At 44.8% G+C, this 14905-nt stretch overlaps 1 protein-coding gene across 1 annotated transcript in view; it reads left to right on the top strand.

The window, feature by feature from the left end:
* Window positions 1–5398: 5398 nt before the first annotated feature.
* synpo2lb (synaptopodin 2-like b) overlaps window positions 5399–14905 on the top strand; it is a 36805-nt gene continuing 27298 nt past the window's right edge. Inside the window, exon 1 of the mRNA XM_069885620.1 lies at window positions 5399–5602. Within this exon, the coding sequence (XP_069741721.1) occupies window positions 5498–5602 (105 nt within the window). The 5' untranslated portion in view covers window positions 5399–5497. The remainder of the gene's footprint in view (window positions 5603–14905) is intronic.

Here is a 14905-nt window from a genome sequence, read left to right as displayed (position 1 = left end):
AAAGCCCTGTAAAAGATAGTGGACACAGCTCAGGACATTTCAGCTTTCCACATCAAGGTTTGATCCTAACCTTGGATTCTGAGTGTATGGGGTTTGCCATTCTCCCCATGGCAGTGTAAATTACCACAAGATGCTCTAATCTTTTCCACACAACCAAAAGGCATGAAAATTGATTGTTTCATTGTCCCTCAGTGTAGTAAATGAGAACTGTACTTTTGTGAAGATGTGAGAGATTAAGGTGCAAAATGAGGTGATAGAATTACCTGCTGAGAACTAGCATGACCAGATGAGCTGAATGGTTTTGCTGTATAATAAATAAATTTGGTTCTGTGATGGTGGGAGCAGAGTAAGAAGCACAGCCACCACGTTGAGGGTCATTAACGACGGTTTTATTTGAATCTGGCATGTGTCCCTTTAAGGGCAGCGTTGGTTCGGTCACCACATGCTTGATGACATCACCAAGCTGCCTGGGGTGTGCGCCGCATGGGAGGTTTGACTGAGGAACCATCTTCCCAGGGCTGCCCCGCCACATGGCGTTACAAGCGGGGCCAGTTCGTCTTGAACAAGTGCGCCAACACTCAACCCTCCCCCCCCCAGAACCAGCTACGTGTTGCGCCACTTGGGTGGGTGGCCCCTTCGCTTGGGCCTGGCCATCTGCACCAGCTGTGATAAGTCCAGATGGACTTCCTCCCTCCCCCCAACATCCAGGGTGAAGGTTCCGCCGGACCGGTGCAAGACCTTGTACAGCCCCTCGTATGAGTGCTGCAGCAGTGCCCCCTGTGGTCCCCTCCGCACGAAAATGAATTGGGCAGATTTGAGCTCCTTTGGGAGGTGGACTGGCCAGGATGGAAGTGGGGTAGCCAGGGAGGCTAATCTCCTGCGGAGATCCGCCAGCAAGTTTGTGTCTGTGGTCATGGTGTTGGGTTCAGGGCCAAAGAACTCACCAGGCAGGGAGAGCGGTGCACCATATACCATCTTCAGTCCTCCTTGGGTGCCATCCTGATCCCAAGAAGGACCCAGGGTAGTTCATCTGCCAGTCGGGGCCGGCGAGTCTGGCCATGAGCGATGCCTTCAGGTTCCTGTGGAACCTCTCCAACCTCTCTGTTAGATTGCGGGTGGTATGGCGTGGTGTGGTGGAGTTTGACTCCCAAGTGTTTTACCATCTGCGTCCACAAGGCGGACGTGAACTATGCGCCCCTGTCGCTGGTGATGTGTGCCGGGGCTCCGAACCGGGCGATCCACTGGCTGACCAGAGCCCTGGCGCACGTCTCTGCAGAGGCCCCCTTGATCGGGATAGCCTTGGGCCATCTCGTGGCATGGACCACTACCATGAGAAGGTAATGCGCCTCCCTGGATACCGGCAAGGGTTTAACGACATCAATGTGGATGTGCTGGAACCTGCGAGTCGACAAGTCAAAGTGTTGGATGGGGGCCTGCGTGTGTCGGTGGACTTTGGAGGTCTGACACCTGGTGCAGTTCCTGGCCAGCTCCACCACCTCTTTCTTTAGTCCATGTCATACGAACCGCTCTGCAACCATCCGCACAGTCATCTTCACCGACAGGTGAGCGAGGTCGTGGATCATGCTGAAGACTCTCGCTCTCCAGTGCGGCGGGATTACCAGACGTGGTGTACCTGTCAAAATGTCACAGAGCGTGTCTGGACTGTTGGGCACTTGGACGTCTTTGAGTTCAAAGCCTGAGATGGCGATCTGCAGGGCTTGTGTCTCCGCATTGTTTCTCTGGGCCTGAGCTAGTTGAGCATAGTCCATGCTGGGGGCCAGAGTGTTGATGGCTAGGTGTGAGAGTGCGTCCGCCATCACATTGTCCATGCCGGCCCTGTGCCAGATGTTGGTAGTGAACTCCGACATGTACGAGAGGTGGCGCTGTTGTCTGACGGACCACGGGTCCTTGGCCATTGCCAGTGCCTGGTTGAGGGGGTTGTGATCCGTGAAAACTGTGAACAGCCTGCCCGCCAGGCACAGTGCCAAGAGGTCCCGGTTGAAGGTGCTGTATTTGAGTTCCAGCGGGCGCAGCTGTTTGCTGAAAAAGGCCAGCACGCCATTGTCTGTCGAGCCACTGTTCCAGGAATCCCCCCTCCACTGCTGTAGCTGTGGCATCCACAGAGAGTGCCATGTGCGCCTCCGGATGTGGATATACCAGCAGCATTGCGGTGGCCAGAGCCTCCTTTGTTGTCGCAAACGCATTGTCCGCCTCTTCTGGCCAGGCCAGGGTTTTTTCGTTGGTGGCCATGAGTGTGAACTATGGGCACATGGTGCGAGCGGCCCTGGGGATGAACAAATGGTAAAAGTTCACCATCCCCATGAACTCCTGCAGGCCTTCAGGGTGGAGGGTTTGGGGAAGTGTTGGACGGTCACCATCTTCTCCGGCACTGGGGTGGCCCCAACCGCCAAAATGATGTGCCCCAAGAACTAGAGGGACTCTCTACCGAACTGGCATTTGGTTGCGTTGACTGTGAGGTCAAAATCTGCCAGCTGGGCAAAGAGGGTGCGGAGGTGGGCTTTGTGTTCTTTGCGGTTGCGACTGGCAATCAGTATATTGTCCAGGTAGATGAACACAAAGTCCAAATCCTTTCCCACCGCTTCCATGAGGTGCTGGAATGTTTGGGCCACAATCTTTAGATTGAAGGGCATGCGGAGGAACTTGAAGAGGCCAAGGGGGGTGATGGTGGCCGTCTTGCCCACGTCATCTGGATGCACCGGGATCTGATGGTATCCTCGCACGAGGTCCACTTTGGAGAAAACCCGTGTATCATGCCGGTTGGTGGAGAAGTCCTGTTTGTGGGGTACTGGGTACCTGTTGGGGGTGGTTGCATCGTCCAACTGATGGTAGTCCCCACAGGGTCTCCACCCCCTAGATGATTTCAGGACCATGTGGAGTGGTGATGCCCAGGCGCTGTCCAAGCACCGGACTATTCCCAGCTCCTGAAGCCTGAAGAACTCCTCTTTTGCCTGCTGGAGTTTTTCAGGCAGCAGCCATCTGGGCCTAGCATGCAGCGGGGGGCCTTGCATGGCGATGTGGTGGAAGACCCTATGCTGGGGCAGGGCGACATTGAAATGCAGCTCCAAGACGGCGGGGAACTCATGGAGGGTCAGAGAACTTGTCCCTAGCGATGGCTACGGCAGCAATTTCTGGCCTGCAGGTGTCTGCTGTATCCAACCATATGGAATGGAACGTGTGGGCGCTGACCAGCCTCTTGCCCTTCATGTCAACAAGGAGACCGTGAGCCCTCAGGAAGTTGGCTCCCAACAGTGCGGTACCCACTGAGGCCAGGACGAACCTCCTGTGGAATTTTTCCCTCCCGATCTCGATCTGTGCCCTGCAGGTGCCATAGGTCTTGATGGTGGAGCCATTGGCCGCCGGCAGGGTTGGACCGTGATCGGGTGCAAGTCTCTAAGGTCGTGGGGGGGGGGGGAGGACACTCAACTCAGCCCCTGTGTCCACCAGGAAGCGACAGCCAGTGGATTTGTCCATAACATGAAGGAGGCTGTTTGTGTGGCCAGCCATCTCAGCTATCAATGGCAGCTGGCCTGCAGATCCTTGAGGGTGGTGTACTTGCCCACAGCCGGGGGGTGATGGATGAGGTCATCCACCCTCGCTGCCTTGTCTTGGTCCAGCATGCTCACGAATTAGTAAAACATCATAGCATCTGCGGAGATGTTGCAAAGCTGGAATTGAACCATGTTCTCAGGTGGTGGGTCTAAAAGGTGGGGGTGGGGAAGCTTGATGGAGATAGCATTAACCTCTGCTGAATTCATGTTACTTGAGTCCAGAAAAATGTCCAGGCTCATCAGGGTCACACTGTGGCGGTGTGAGCAGAATAAGAAGCACAGCCACCACGTTGAGGGTCATTAATGATTGTTTTATTTGAATCTGGCACGTGCCCCTTTAAGGGCAGCGTTGGTTCGGTCACCATGTGCGTGATGATGTCACCATGCTACCTGGGGTGCATGCCACACGGGAAGTTTGACTGAGGAAGAAACCCCCGACGGCGCCATCTTCCCAGGGCTGATCCACTACATGGCATTACAAGCGGGGCTGGGTCGCCGACACAGTTCTGCCTATTAGGGGAACGTGAATTCCAAAGCAGGTAATAAAACAATAATTGAAAAGCAAAATGAAGGCCCTGCAGATATTGGAAACGGGAAGAAAATCAGGAAATGTTGGAAATTAATAAAATCTCTGGAGAGAAATAGTTTATTTCATCAAAATTGGAAAGTGTAAAATTGTTAGTATAGTCACAAGGGAATGAAACGTGAAAGTCTGCAGATGCTGTGATTGCAGTAAAAACACACAGAAATGGTGCAAGAACTCAGCTGGTCTCACAGCGTCCCTCGGAGGTAAAGATATACGACCAATGTTTTGGCCCTGAGCCCTTCTTCAAGGTATAAGCAAAACACAAGAAGGTATCTGAATAATGGCAGGGGGAGGAGTCCAGACCAAGAGTCAAAAGGTGTTGATTGGGTATGATAAGAGGAGAGGTGAGAATTGATTTTGGCTCTGTGAAAGGAGACAGAAGGAAAAGGGGAGAGAAAGTGAGCTGGAGGAAAGGCAAGAAGGGGAAGAAGAGGGTGTGGGAGATGGAGGGGTTAATGAAACCAGAGAAGTCCATCCCAGAGGGAAGATTAGGTGTTGTTCCTCCAATTTGCGGATGGTCTCAATTTGGCAGTGCATGACAGATAGATATGTCAGTAAGGGAATGGGACAGGGAATTGAAATGGGTGGGTGGCCATGGGAAATCCAAGCTCATGCCGTGGTTCAGAGATGGGTTGTCAATCAAGCGATCTCCCAGTCTGCGCCCAGTCTCTCCGACGTAAAGGAGACCACATCGGAGCACCGATGGTCAGAAGCCCCTTTTTTAAACACAATACAATAAGTTGTGCAAGTAAAATTTCCTGCCAAATCAAAGTCCTTTGCATAAATGTTGTGAAGGAGTCGTTTGCACGCTCTGATTTGCATAATGAATTTATTTTCTGCGTTGTGTGTATCCGCACATTCAAGGCGTCAAAAAGCTCAATGAAATTCTTTGCGAACTAAAGTTAATTCAGACTCTGCCCGAAACTCAGTATTTGCTGCAAATCGCTGTTCTGACCCTGGAAAAAATGGTGACCAAAGTGTACTTGTATCCCACCTATATACTCCTGATGTTTTCCTTGTTTGTGACAAAGCATGAAACCGACAAGGGAGAGTTTGAAAGCGATGTGGTGTCCCCGAAGACAGGTATTTGCATTTTCTTCATGGATCTTTCCACAGCACCGCTGTGAGATTGACGCAACATGTGCTGACATTTGGCCTTCAACCAAGAACCCCTCATGATTGCTGATGCTTTGCTGTCGAGAGGAGACCGGAGACCAGTGTCTCGCACTGATCCTCCCGGCGTCTGCAAATACTCAGCTCGGACAAGATGTGAATGATGGCGAGAACGTTCGCCATGAAGACCTCCCAGGGAAACGGCATTTGCTGAAGAGCAGGAGAGGCTATGGGGAGCGGGAAAGAAACCCTCGTCACCCTGAGTGGTCGGGCGCCCTGGGGCTTCAGGCTACATGGAGGATCCCAACAAAACTTGCCGCTTCGAGTCGCCAAGGTAGGACAGAGAATCAGTATCATAATCTACCATGGTCAGAGAGAGCCGCCAATGGAAGATCCCATGGGGTGGGGGGGGGGAGAGGGCTCCCAACAGAGAGACAGGGAGAAGGAAAGACGGCACATCGATATCCCAACAAAGAAAGGGGGACCCCAGCTTCCAGAGGCGGGAGCGAGAACTCCAAATGATAGTGAAAAATCCCCTTTCCAAAGATGCAGAACAGAAAGCCCCGCAAATCCTGCCCAGTGTGAGAGAGAGAGACCTTCAAACTCTGGGAGATGAGGAAAAACCGAGTTAGAGGGAGGGGAAGAGAGAGAGAGATCAAGGAGGTTCGCTCAGCTGCTGTGAAGGTGTTTTCGCGTTCGGGGCATACACACATTGCAAATTTTGTAGTGTTACAATGCTCTCCCAATTTTTGCACCGGCCAATCGGTGTACAATTCGATCTCAAACTATAAGGGGGAAAAATGTAAGATCTGTCCATAAAATCAGCCTAACTTTGAACGGTGTTTGTGCGAACCGCGAAAAGTTTTACAGGAGCCAAACTTTTAACAGGATTTCAATATGTATCATATGCTGTTAAAGGAATTAATGTCGCCCGACTCCGGTGCATTTCCAGCAAGACACCTCAACGTACAACATGTATACAAGACAAAATTTGGATGCATTTTCAGGGAAAGGTTCCCAACCCCGTTGATTTGGTCACCCTGGCTGGTAATTTGGAATATTCACGAAGAATTCGCTAGATCAGTTTGAATCACTCTGCACTCCTGCAAAGATAAACACCCTCAGCGGCCAAAAGAGTAAGAGATCCGATGCCAAAAAAACAAACATCTTCCTTGGGGCAGAGAAGGAAAGTCGAATCGAAGACTTGGTTTCAATTCACTCCCAAGACCCCATGCTGGAATAATATGGAATAAAATTGTTAATCGAAACTAAATACCTCCACTACAAAAGTGAACTATTGGGCATTCAGAGATTCTGAAAGGCACTTTACAAATTAATTATTCCTTTGACCCTCAGTACTATCAAGCATACCCAAAGCCTATTTAAATAGCCAGTGCAAACACAATCAACCAAATAGCTTTCTCCTGTTGTGTTTTTCAATAGTGATTCCAGATGACTAGTTCATTCATTCACTGTCCTGTTCTTATAACCACTTTTGCTGAAACTTTAGAAAGAGAGAAAACAAATAGTATAAAGGACACAACAAGAAAAGGAGGTTTGTAATCTGAAGTTGAGCTGGAAGTTTGGGATCAGAATGATCCTAGCATGCAGTCTCCAGTGCCAACACCATAGATCTTTCAGGTATTCAAGGTACTTGGTTCCTCATATTTTGATGGAGATTTAAAGTAATGCTCAATTCTTTGATCCATTATAAAGATAATCAGAAATCTACACCAATGCAATTGTTTCTGATTAATCAATTATTTATCACTGTCTGCATTTTACCAATATTATACAATTTTACAGTTAGAATAAGCAATGATCCAATTGCAATGTCAATAACAGGATGTCAATTTCCCTGTCTCACAATTTAAAATAAGCAGCTGAGCAGCCTTGTCTTTCAATTAGAGGCAGCAGAAAGGATTGGAGGTGAGAGGAAAACTTATCTTGGATTAGAAAAGGTTTCGGCCACTGAGTGGAAAAAGAAAGTGAATGAATGAGAGGAATGGAGAAACAGGTCTATGAGAACACTTACAGAGAAAATGTGTGAAATAATTCAGACCAAGTTTTGTTGTTCTAATTTGGTTTAGCAGAGATATTGATGAACATAAGAATATAAGAAATAGGAGCGGGAGTCGGCCATCCAGTCCGTCAAGCCTGCTGCGCCATTCAATGTGATCATGGCTAATCTGATGATAGGCTCATCTCCACCTACCCCGCCACTTCCCCATATCCCTTAATTCCTCTACTATGTAAAAATCATAGGGTTAAGGATGTCAATTGCTGGTCCTGAGATATGTTAAAATTGTAGTCCATTTCAAACTGTTTCAAAAATTTAATCTTGTTTTTTATGGAATCATTGTTGATGACAGTGGAGGAAATTATATTATTTTTAAAATTGGAGAAAGACAATGAGGCAAATAATTGCTTGGTTAAATCCTTGGAGACTTGAGGCTACCATGATGATAGGATAATAGAATTTGCATTTATTTATTCAATCCAGAAAATAGAATCCACTATCCAGAAGAGCAAGATATGAACTTCTTGTAGAGTTGCTCACAAGCAGTTACGAGAGTTTTACAGGACAATGAGATATCTGAATTTGAATTCCTTCAAGGTGATATGCATTATCCAATTGGCTTACAATAAACAAAGGCCCAATGTATTCAAAGCTTAATCAATGATCAGAGATGCTGACCAGTATTTAGTTCTTGTGGAATTTCTCTGTGATTCCAGATGGTGAGTTTGTCTCAAGTATATGACAACCTTAGATGTGACAGATTGTCAGTATGTGTATTGGTTAGGGACAGGTTTTAATGTTAGGGGGAGCGAGCAAATAAAAAAGGTACCACGACACATACCAGATGCTGAGTCAGTGGTTGAATGGCGGGCCACACTCATATTTCAGCTTTCGACAGCATCAGACTGGGGGGGGAGGTGTGGTGGTTTTAATTCATTATACATTTTTGTTTTGTATTTAACACAAGGAACTTAAGCTACCGTTTCGAAGGAAGTACATCATGGTTATTTGTATTTAAAATCAAAACAATTTATTTATCATTTAATTATTTTACATTTTAAATGAAACATGAAAACAAAATGAAGCAAAAAAATCAGTGTGTGAAGCAATTACAACAGCCTCTTTCATCAAGGCTTCATTCTAGCAAAGTTATCTAATACTTTATTATAATGTACCTCATTAACATTATAATTTTGAAAGCCAAGGAGAAATAAATACCTTCAGAGCTATTCCTCCCCAGTTGCCAGACCGCTCTCCCTGCACCCCCCACCACCCCATTCCCCCCCAGCTACACCAGGATTAGGGCGGCACAGTTACCACAACAATATTACAGCACCAGCGATCAGGACAAGGGTTCGAATCCAGCGCTGTCTGTAAAGAGTTTCTCTGTGTCTGCATGGGGTTTTCCTTGGGTCTTCAGTTCCTCTTACCATTCAAAAGTACTGGGGTTGTAGGTCACTTGGGTGTAATTGGGTGGCATGGGCTTGTGGGCCAGAAGGGTCTGTTACAGTGCTGTATGTCTAAATTTAAATTTTAAAAAATTAAAAATTTAATATCAATGAATTTACCATTTACTGATAGTTCAATGTTATCACATGGAGTTGTTGAAACTTTGACATATGAAGTTAAAGATTAAAAATCACTTTGAAATTCATACCCCCTGTTTTCAAAGCACAACTTGCATTAATGTTATTCTTAATAGAGCAAAATATTCTGCCACTTGACAGATGTTATTGCATAAAAATAAACACTTAACGAGTGTGACTAAGATGTGAATGAAAGAGGTTGACTTTAAGGAGGAAAGGAGGAACTAACTGACAGACATTTGCTGAGACAACTTCAGAGCCCATGCAGTCAGTTAAAAAAACAACTTTTCATTCTGGCAGTTTCAGATTTCAGATTTATTGTCAGAGAACATATATGGCATCACATACCTTTGTCCTGCGGGCGTGACAGAATGACCACTAATTGGTAGTGCAAAAAATAAACTGTACACAGCATAAAACATGTAAACAAACTGACTGTGTAATACAGAGAGAACAAAAAGAAAATCAATAAAGTGCACAAGCAAGAGTCCTTAAATGAGTCTAATGGTAGAGGGGTGCCAGCTGTTCCTGAACCTGGTTGAAGTTGTTCCTGAGCCTGGCATGAAGGAAGTGGATGGTATATGAGATCTGACCTGGAGAAATGTACACATATCAAACTTGCGGTGATGCAGACAAGGACATGAAGATGATGATAATCATTTTAATTATCAAGCAAATTGAGCGGAGCCAGAATGGTAGTACAGATACTCCCCGACATATGTCTGATTTCCATTCTGGATGACCGGTCATATCTCAGAATGGACGTATGTCAGGGTTGCATACTTACCTTGATAGTTGGCATTCTGGGGTACGTAGGCTAGGCGCGGCCATCTTGCTTCCTGCGCGCATGTGCGAGTCTTCGATAGGCGCACGTGCAAGAGCAAAACGCCCTAATGCTATTGAATTCATGCCCTTAACTCTCGAACATGCACCAACCGAACTCCAATATGTGAACCCGCCATGCATGCGCTAGCCAAAGACTCGCACATGCACACAGTAATCAAGATGACCGCGCACAGCTGAAAGAGCCTGGGACGCCGATTAACAAGGTAATTATGTTTTCTCTGTATCTCTCTTATAGTTTGTCAAATACAACATAAACTGCATAAATTTTATATTTAAAAAAAAATTGGTCATATGTGCATAGGTTTGCAAGTTGTGGAGTACCTATAGTGTAAATTAGGGCACAGAGAGCAGGATTTAAATGGACTGAAGTTTAAGTTGAAGTAACAAAAGCAAGATAGATTTAGCAATAGATGGGTTGAAGTAGTGGCAGTTAATGTTCCAAAGTGGGAATTGGAACATGAAAGAGATGAATACACGATTAGAAGCTCAGTTCATAATCAGGTACGGTGCTAAGAATGCAAGTTATCAAAGTATTTTTACACATTGAAGGATTGATTGAATAGATTATTCTGACAAGATAACTAAAGTGAAAAATAATAAAACTGAGATGAGTGTAAAAGAACATAGCAAATGGACAAAAACATGTCAGAGACTTAAAATCTGCTATGCAGTCTTTGAAATAATCCCATAACCATTTGTAAATTTAGTATGAAATTACAAAGTATATAAATTGAACCACTGCTATCATTTATTTCTAAATATTGTTCTCACAATTAGTTATAGATTTTTCTCTGCTGTGTGACCATAGTCAACTAAGGAGATAAATACCGTTTCAAGTTTAATGTCTCATTATTCCTGGTAAAGTGAGAAGAATTCATTTTGTAGGTAGTCCAGAAAGTCAACTCCAACATGCATACAGAAGTACAAAATAGAACAGAAAGAGCACATTAATGTGTGCAATGATACAATTAAAGGATCAATTAGAACACAGCCAAGGCACTATGAGTTCACTTTTGTGAGATTCATTCAGGTGCCCGATGACAGTGTGGAAGAAATTATCTTTGAACTTGTTGATGTCAGTCTCACACACTTCAACCTTCTTCCCCATGGAAGGAGAGGGAAGAGAGTTTGGCTTGGGTGGGGTGGGTCCCTCAGTAGGTTAGCTGCCTTTCCAAAGCAGTAGGCGTGTGCATGGAGGTGGTGGAGGGGAGAGAGGTACAGTATGTGTGATGTTCTAAAATGCATGCACCATCTTCTGCTACATCTTCCAATCTTGGGTAGAGTAGCTCCTGTACCATGTTGTGATACATCCAGCTGGGACATTTTCAATGCTCCGTACGGACAGGAGGGACATGGTGGGGGGGGGGGGGGGGTGGTATGCTGAACTTCTTTAGGCTTCCAAAAGAGTACACTTAACGGTATGCTTTCTTGACTCTCCTGCCAATGTGGTCAGTCCACGTCAGGTCACTGAAAATGGTTGTTCTTAAAGCTATCTACTGGCTCTTGTTGTGCCATTGATGTGAACAAGAGAACGGGCCTTTCCCAACCCCTCCTGAAGTCTCAATGATGTGAGATGTGAGCCATGTCCAGTCTTTTAAAGCACTTCAGGATGATGGATGTCAGAGCCACTAGTTGATAGTCATTTAGGCCCATAATTATGTATTACTTTGGTACGGTTACAATGTTGGACACAAAGCAGGTGAGAGCTCTGGGATGTTGCAGGGAGTAATGAAAGATATCTGTGAATACACCCACCAGCTGATCTATGAAGGCTCCCAGGTCACATCTGGAGACTTCAAATGGACCACTGATTTTCTGTGAGCTCTCTCTTCGGACAGCCAAATCTGACATCAGCAAGAGTGATATCACTGAGTCCCTGTATGAAACAAGCATAGAATGCATTCAGCTCATGGGGGAGTTTTGCACTGTTGCTGCCTGGCTTTGCTTATTATTTGTTAATGAGTAGGGGGAAGGTCATTTTACTCAGCTGATGGAAAAAGGTCACCTCTTCCTCTGTTGAATGATTAATAGAGAACTTGAATATAAAGAATGTAGTTCTGGCCCTGAGAAAGGTGAGAAACTCTTCAGTCATTGCTTGCTGGCATTTTGGTTTGGTCAATGGTGATATCACATGGGTCAGTCAACAGACACACAGGAACAGTCATTGTTACAGTATCTGAAGGATTGTTTTTTGGAATGGAGCATGAACCATGTTCCTGTCTGCTTGTCAGAATGGATGGAAATAATGATAGGGGAGTTGATAGGGGAGCTGCTCGATCCTTGCAGAAAGCCCTCTCCATGCCTAATATGTCATAGAGCTCTAAGGCAATACAACGTTTCTTAAATATTTTGGTTGTTACGTATATTTCATAGATTTATGCACATTTTTGTCTGTGCTAACTCTTTGAAGGTCTATCCAATATGTCCTATTTCCCCTATTCATTCCCCACACCCTGCAAAGGTTTCCTTTTCAAATATTTATTTATTTCCCTTTTGTAAGAAAATAAATATTTGAAAAGGAAACTTTTGTTGGCTGTAGATAGAATTTCCTGATTGTAACTTCTGCTTCCACTTACCTTTGGTGTTGCAGTAAAAACAATCCTCACTTCAGAATAAGCATCAGGATTTATTGACATGAGCAAGTCATGAAATTTGGTGTTTTATAGCAGAATAGTGGTGCAAACATACATATCATAACCATCTTATGACATTACTGTAAAAAATAAAATAAAATAATAATAATAATCGTGCATGAAAAGTAAGACAGCGTCTTTTGTTCATTGATTATTCAGGAACCTGATGACAGCAGGGAAGTAGCTGTCCTTGTGCCGCTGTGTGCTCGTCTTTAAGCTCCTGCAGCTTTTCCCCGATGATAACACAGTGAAGAGGGCATGGCCTGGGTGGTCGGGGTCTTTGAGGATAGAGACTGCTTTTTTAAGACACTGCCTCATACAGATGTCCTTGATGGAGTGAAGTCTGGTGCCTGTGATGTCGCAAGCTGTGTTAACAATCCTCTGGAGTTTATTCTTGTCCTGAGAGTTGGTGCCTCCATACCAGGCAGCTGATTTATCTCCCTCATGTACACTTCCTCATTTCTGTTTGTGATACTGCCGACTACTGTAGAGTCAATGGCAAACTTGTAGATGCCATTGGAATTGTGCCTGGCCACACAGTCATGGGTGTTTAACGAGTAGAGCATCCTTGGGGTGTGCCTGTGTTGATGATCACTAAGGAGGAGACTTTGATTCCAATTTGTACTGACTGTGGTCTTCCAATGAGAAAGTAAAAGATCCTGTTGCAGAGTGGGTACAGAGGCCTAGAGTTTGTTGCTTCTTGACCAGCACTGAGGGAATAATGGTATTGAAGGCCAAGCTGTAGTTGATGAAGAGCAGCCGTATGTATGAATTGCTGCTTTTGAGGTGATCAAAAGAGTCAGCGATACCGCATCTGCTGTGGAGCAATTATGAATATAGGCAAATTCTGGCCGTGACCAGCCTCTTGAAGCATTTCATCACAGTAGAAGTTAGTGCTACTGGACGGTAGTTGTTGAAGCAGCCCACTTCCTCACCTATTGGGCAAAAATCTGACGAACAATTGGCTCACATTCTGGAGAAATTTAACTTGAGAAAAATAATTATTTTGTTTCGTTTTATGAACGTCGATCAGTCCTTGGACTGATAGAATGTTCAGATCCCATCCAGTAAAAGAACAGCCCTTTGCAAAGATCGTAAATACTTCTCTTTCTATTTTCCTTCTTATTCATTTCCCCTTTAAAAACCCTATCTAACTTCTGTCTTCCCAATGCTTCTGGTCAGATATTCCTTGTCACAGTAGCTCCCTGCATTGAAACATCTCCTAATCTACCCTCCCCAACCCTTTTCCATGACGTTTGTAAACTTATCCCCACAGTTACAATGGAAAAAAAAGTTTGTTTCTATTTAGAAATGTCTTTGAGCAGGTTTTCTCTTCTAGTTGATTATTGTTATGAAAAGAACAACAGCCTCTCATCCCTCTTCATGATGAAACCCTCTCACTCCCAGGATCAAATGTTGCAACTATATACTAATGTGGAACAATTGTTCTAATATTACAATTCAAACCCTAAATTTAAAAACATATCTATTATTTAGAGAGTGAAACAAAGAATTATAATTTTATAATGATATAAACCTTGGAGCCAATTTCCACTTGGACACAATGCAATGTCTTTAATTGTAGATCTGTCTGATTCTAAACCCGTTGACAATAAAATTAGTGTATAAAAAGATTATCCATTCACAGCACAAAGTTATTATCCAGGTGGGACTGGTACAAGTTACCCTTCATGTGTCATCACGAATCAAAATATAACGTTCAAATTGCCAGCCAGAACCATATTTAGTTCAACAGATCGTTCTCTCAGATCTAGAATACACCACCTAGCTCGTCCTAAAGGCAGCCTCATGCATCAAGTATGCAATGACTCACACAGCTTCAGGTGTGGAGGTGGTGCTAAAAGCTCAGTGGTTGGACTAAAAAAAGATACTGCCGGAAAAGAACATTAAATTAAACTGATTATTTCTTAGTAGTTTCTAGATCAACCTAAATTATAATTTAAAACGTTGTTTGGGTTTCTTTCATGCATTCACTCAGCAATGAAGATGATTGGCTTCCACTTTCACCTGTGGTTCTAAGATGACATAAGGAGCATGAGGTGCTTGGCATCAAATTAGGTTTCTCTGTGCTCCCAAAGCATGGAGTTGAAGTTCTGACAATGATTTTGATTGGTTTAACTCCACCTCAGGCAGTCATGGGATAGGTATCCCTGAAGTCAATTTTGGCAATCTGAGCACATTCTTGAATCTATTCTAGTGTCAACATGGAAGTGGTGGCAAGCCAACACTTATGATAAAGAACCTGATATTAGCAAGTGTTCACAATAGTTATTTTTTCTTTAAAATAGGATTAGGAGGAACCCTTGTGGCTCTTCAAAATTATTACATCCTCCCCATCTTCCGCTCACCACCCAATCCCCCTCAGTGTCCCAAAATTTATTGGTCTTTATGCAGTGACTGAAAATCCAGAGCCCACCAGAATATGGAAATTAAACATAATTATTCCCTCATAAGAACATCCCTCCGTTTGAGAAGGAGTAGAGGAGATGACCCACAGAGCAGGGACGACGGCAGGAAACAAGTGAGGGGTT

The sequence above is a fragment of the Narcine bancroftii genome, chromosome 6 (genome assembly GCF_036971445.1).
Source record: "Narcine bancroftii isolate sNarBan1 chromosome 6, sNarBan1.hap1, whole genome shotgun sequence".
Taxonomy (NCBI): Eukaryota; Metazoa; Chordata; class Chondrichthyes; order Torpediniformes; family Narcinidae; genus Narcine; species Narcine bancroftii.
The sequence above is the reverse complement of the archived record's forward strand: the minus strand, read 5'-3'. Positions and strand labels throughout refer to the sequence as shown.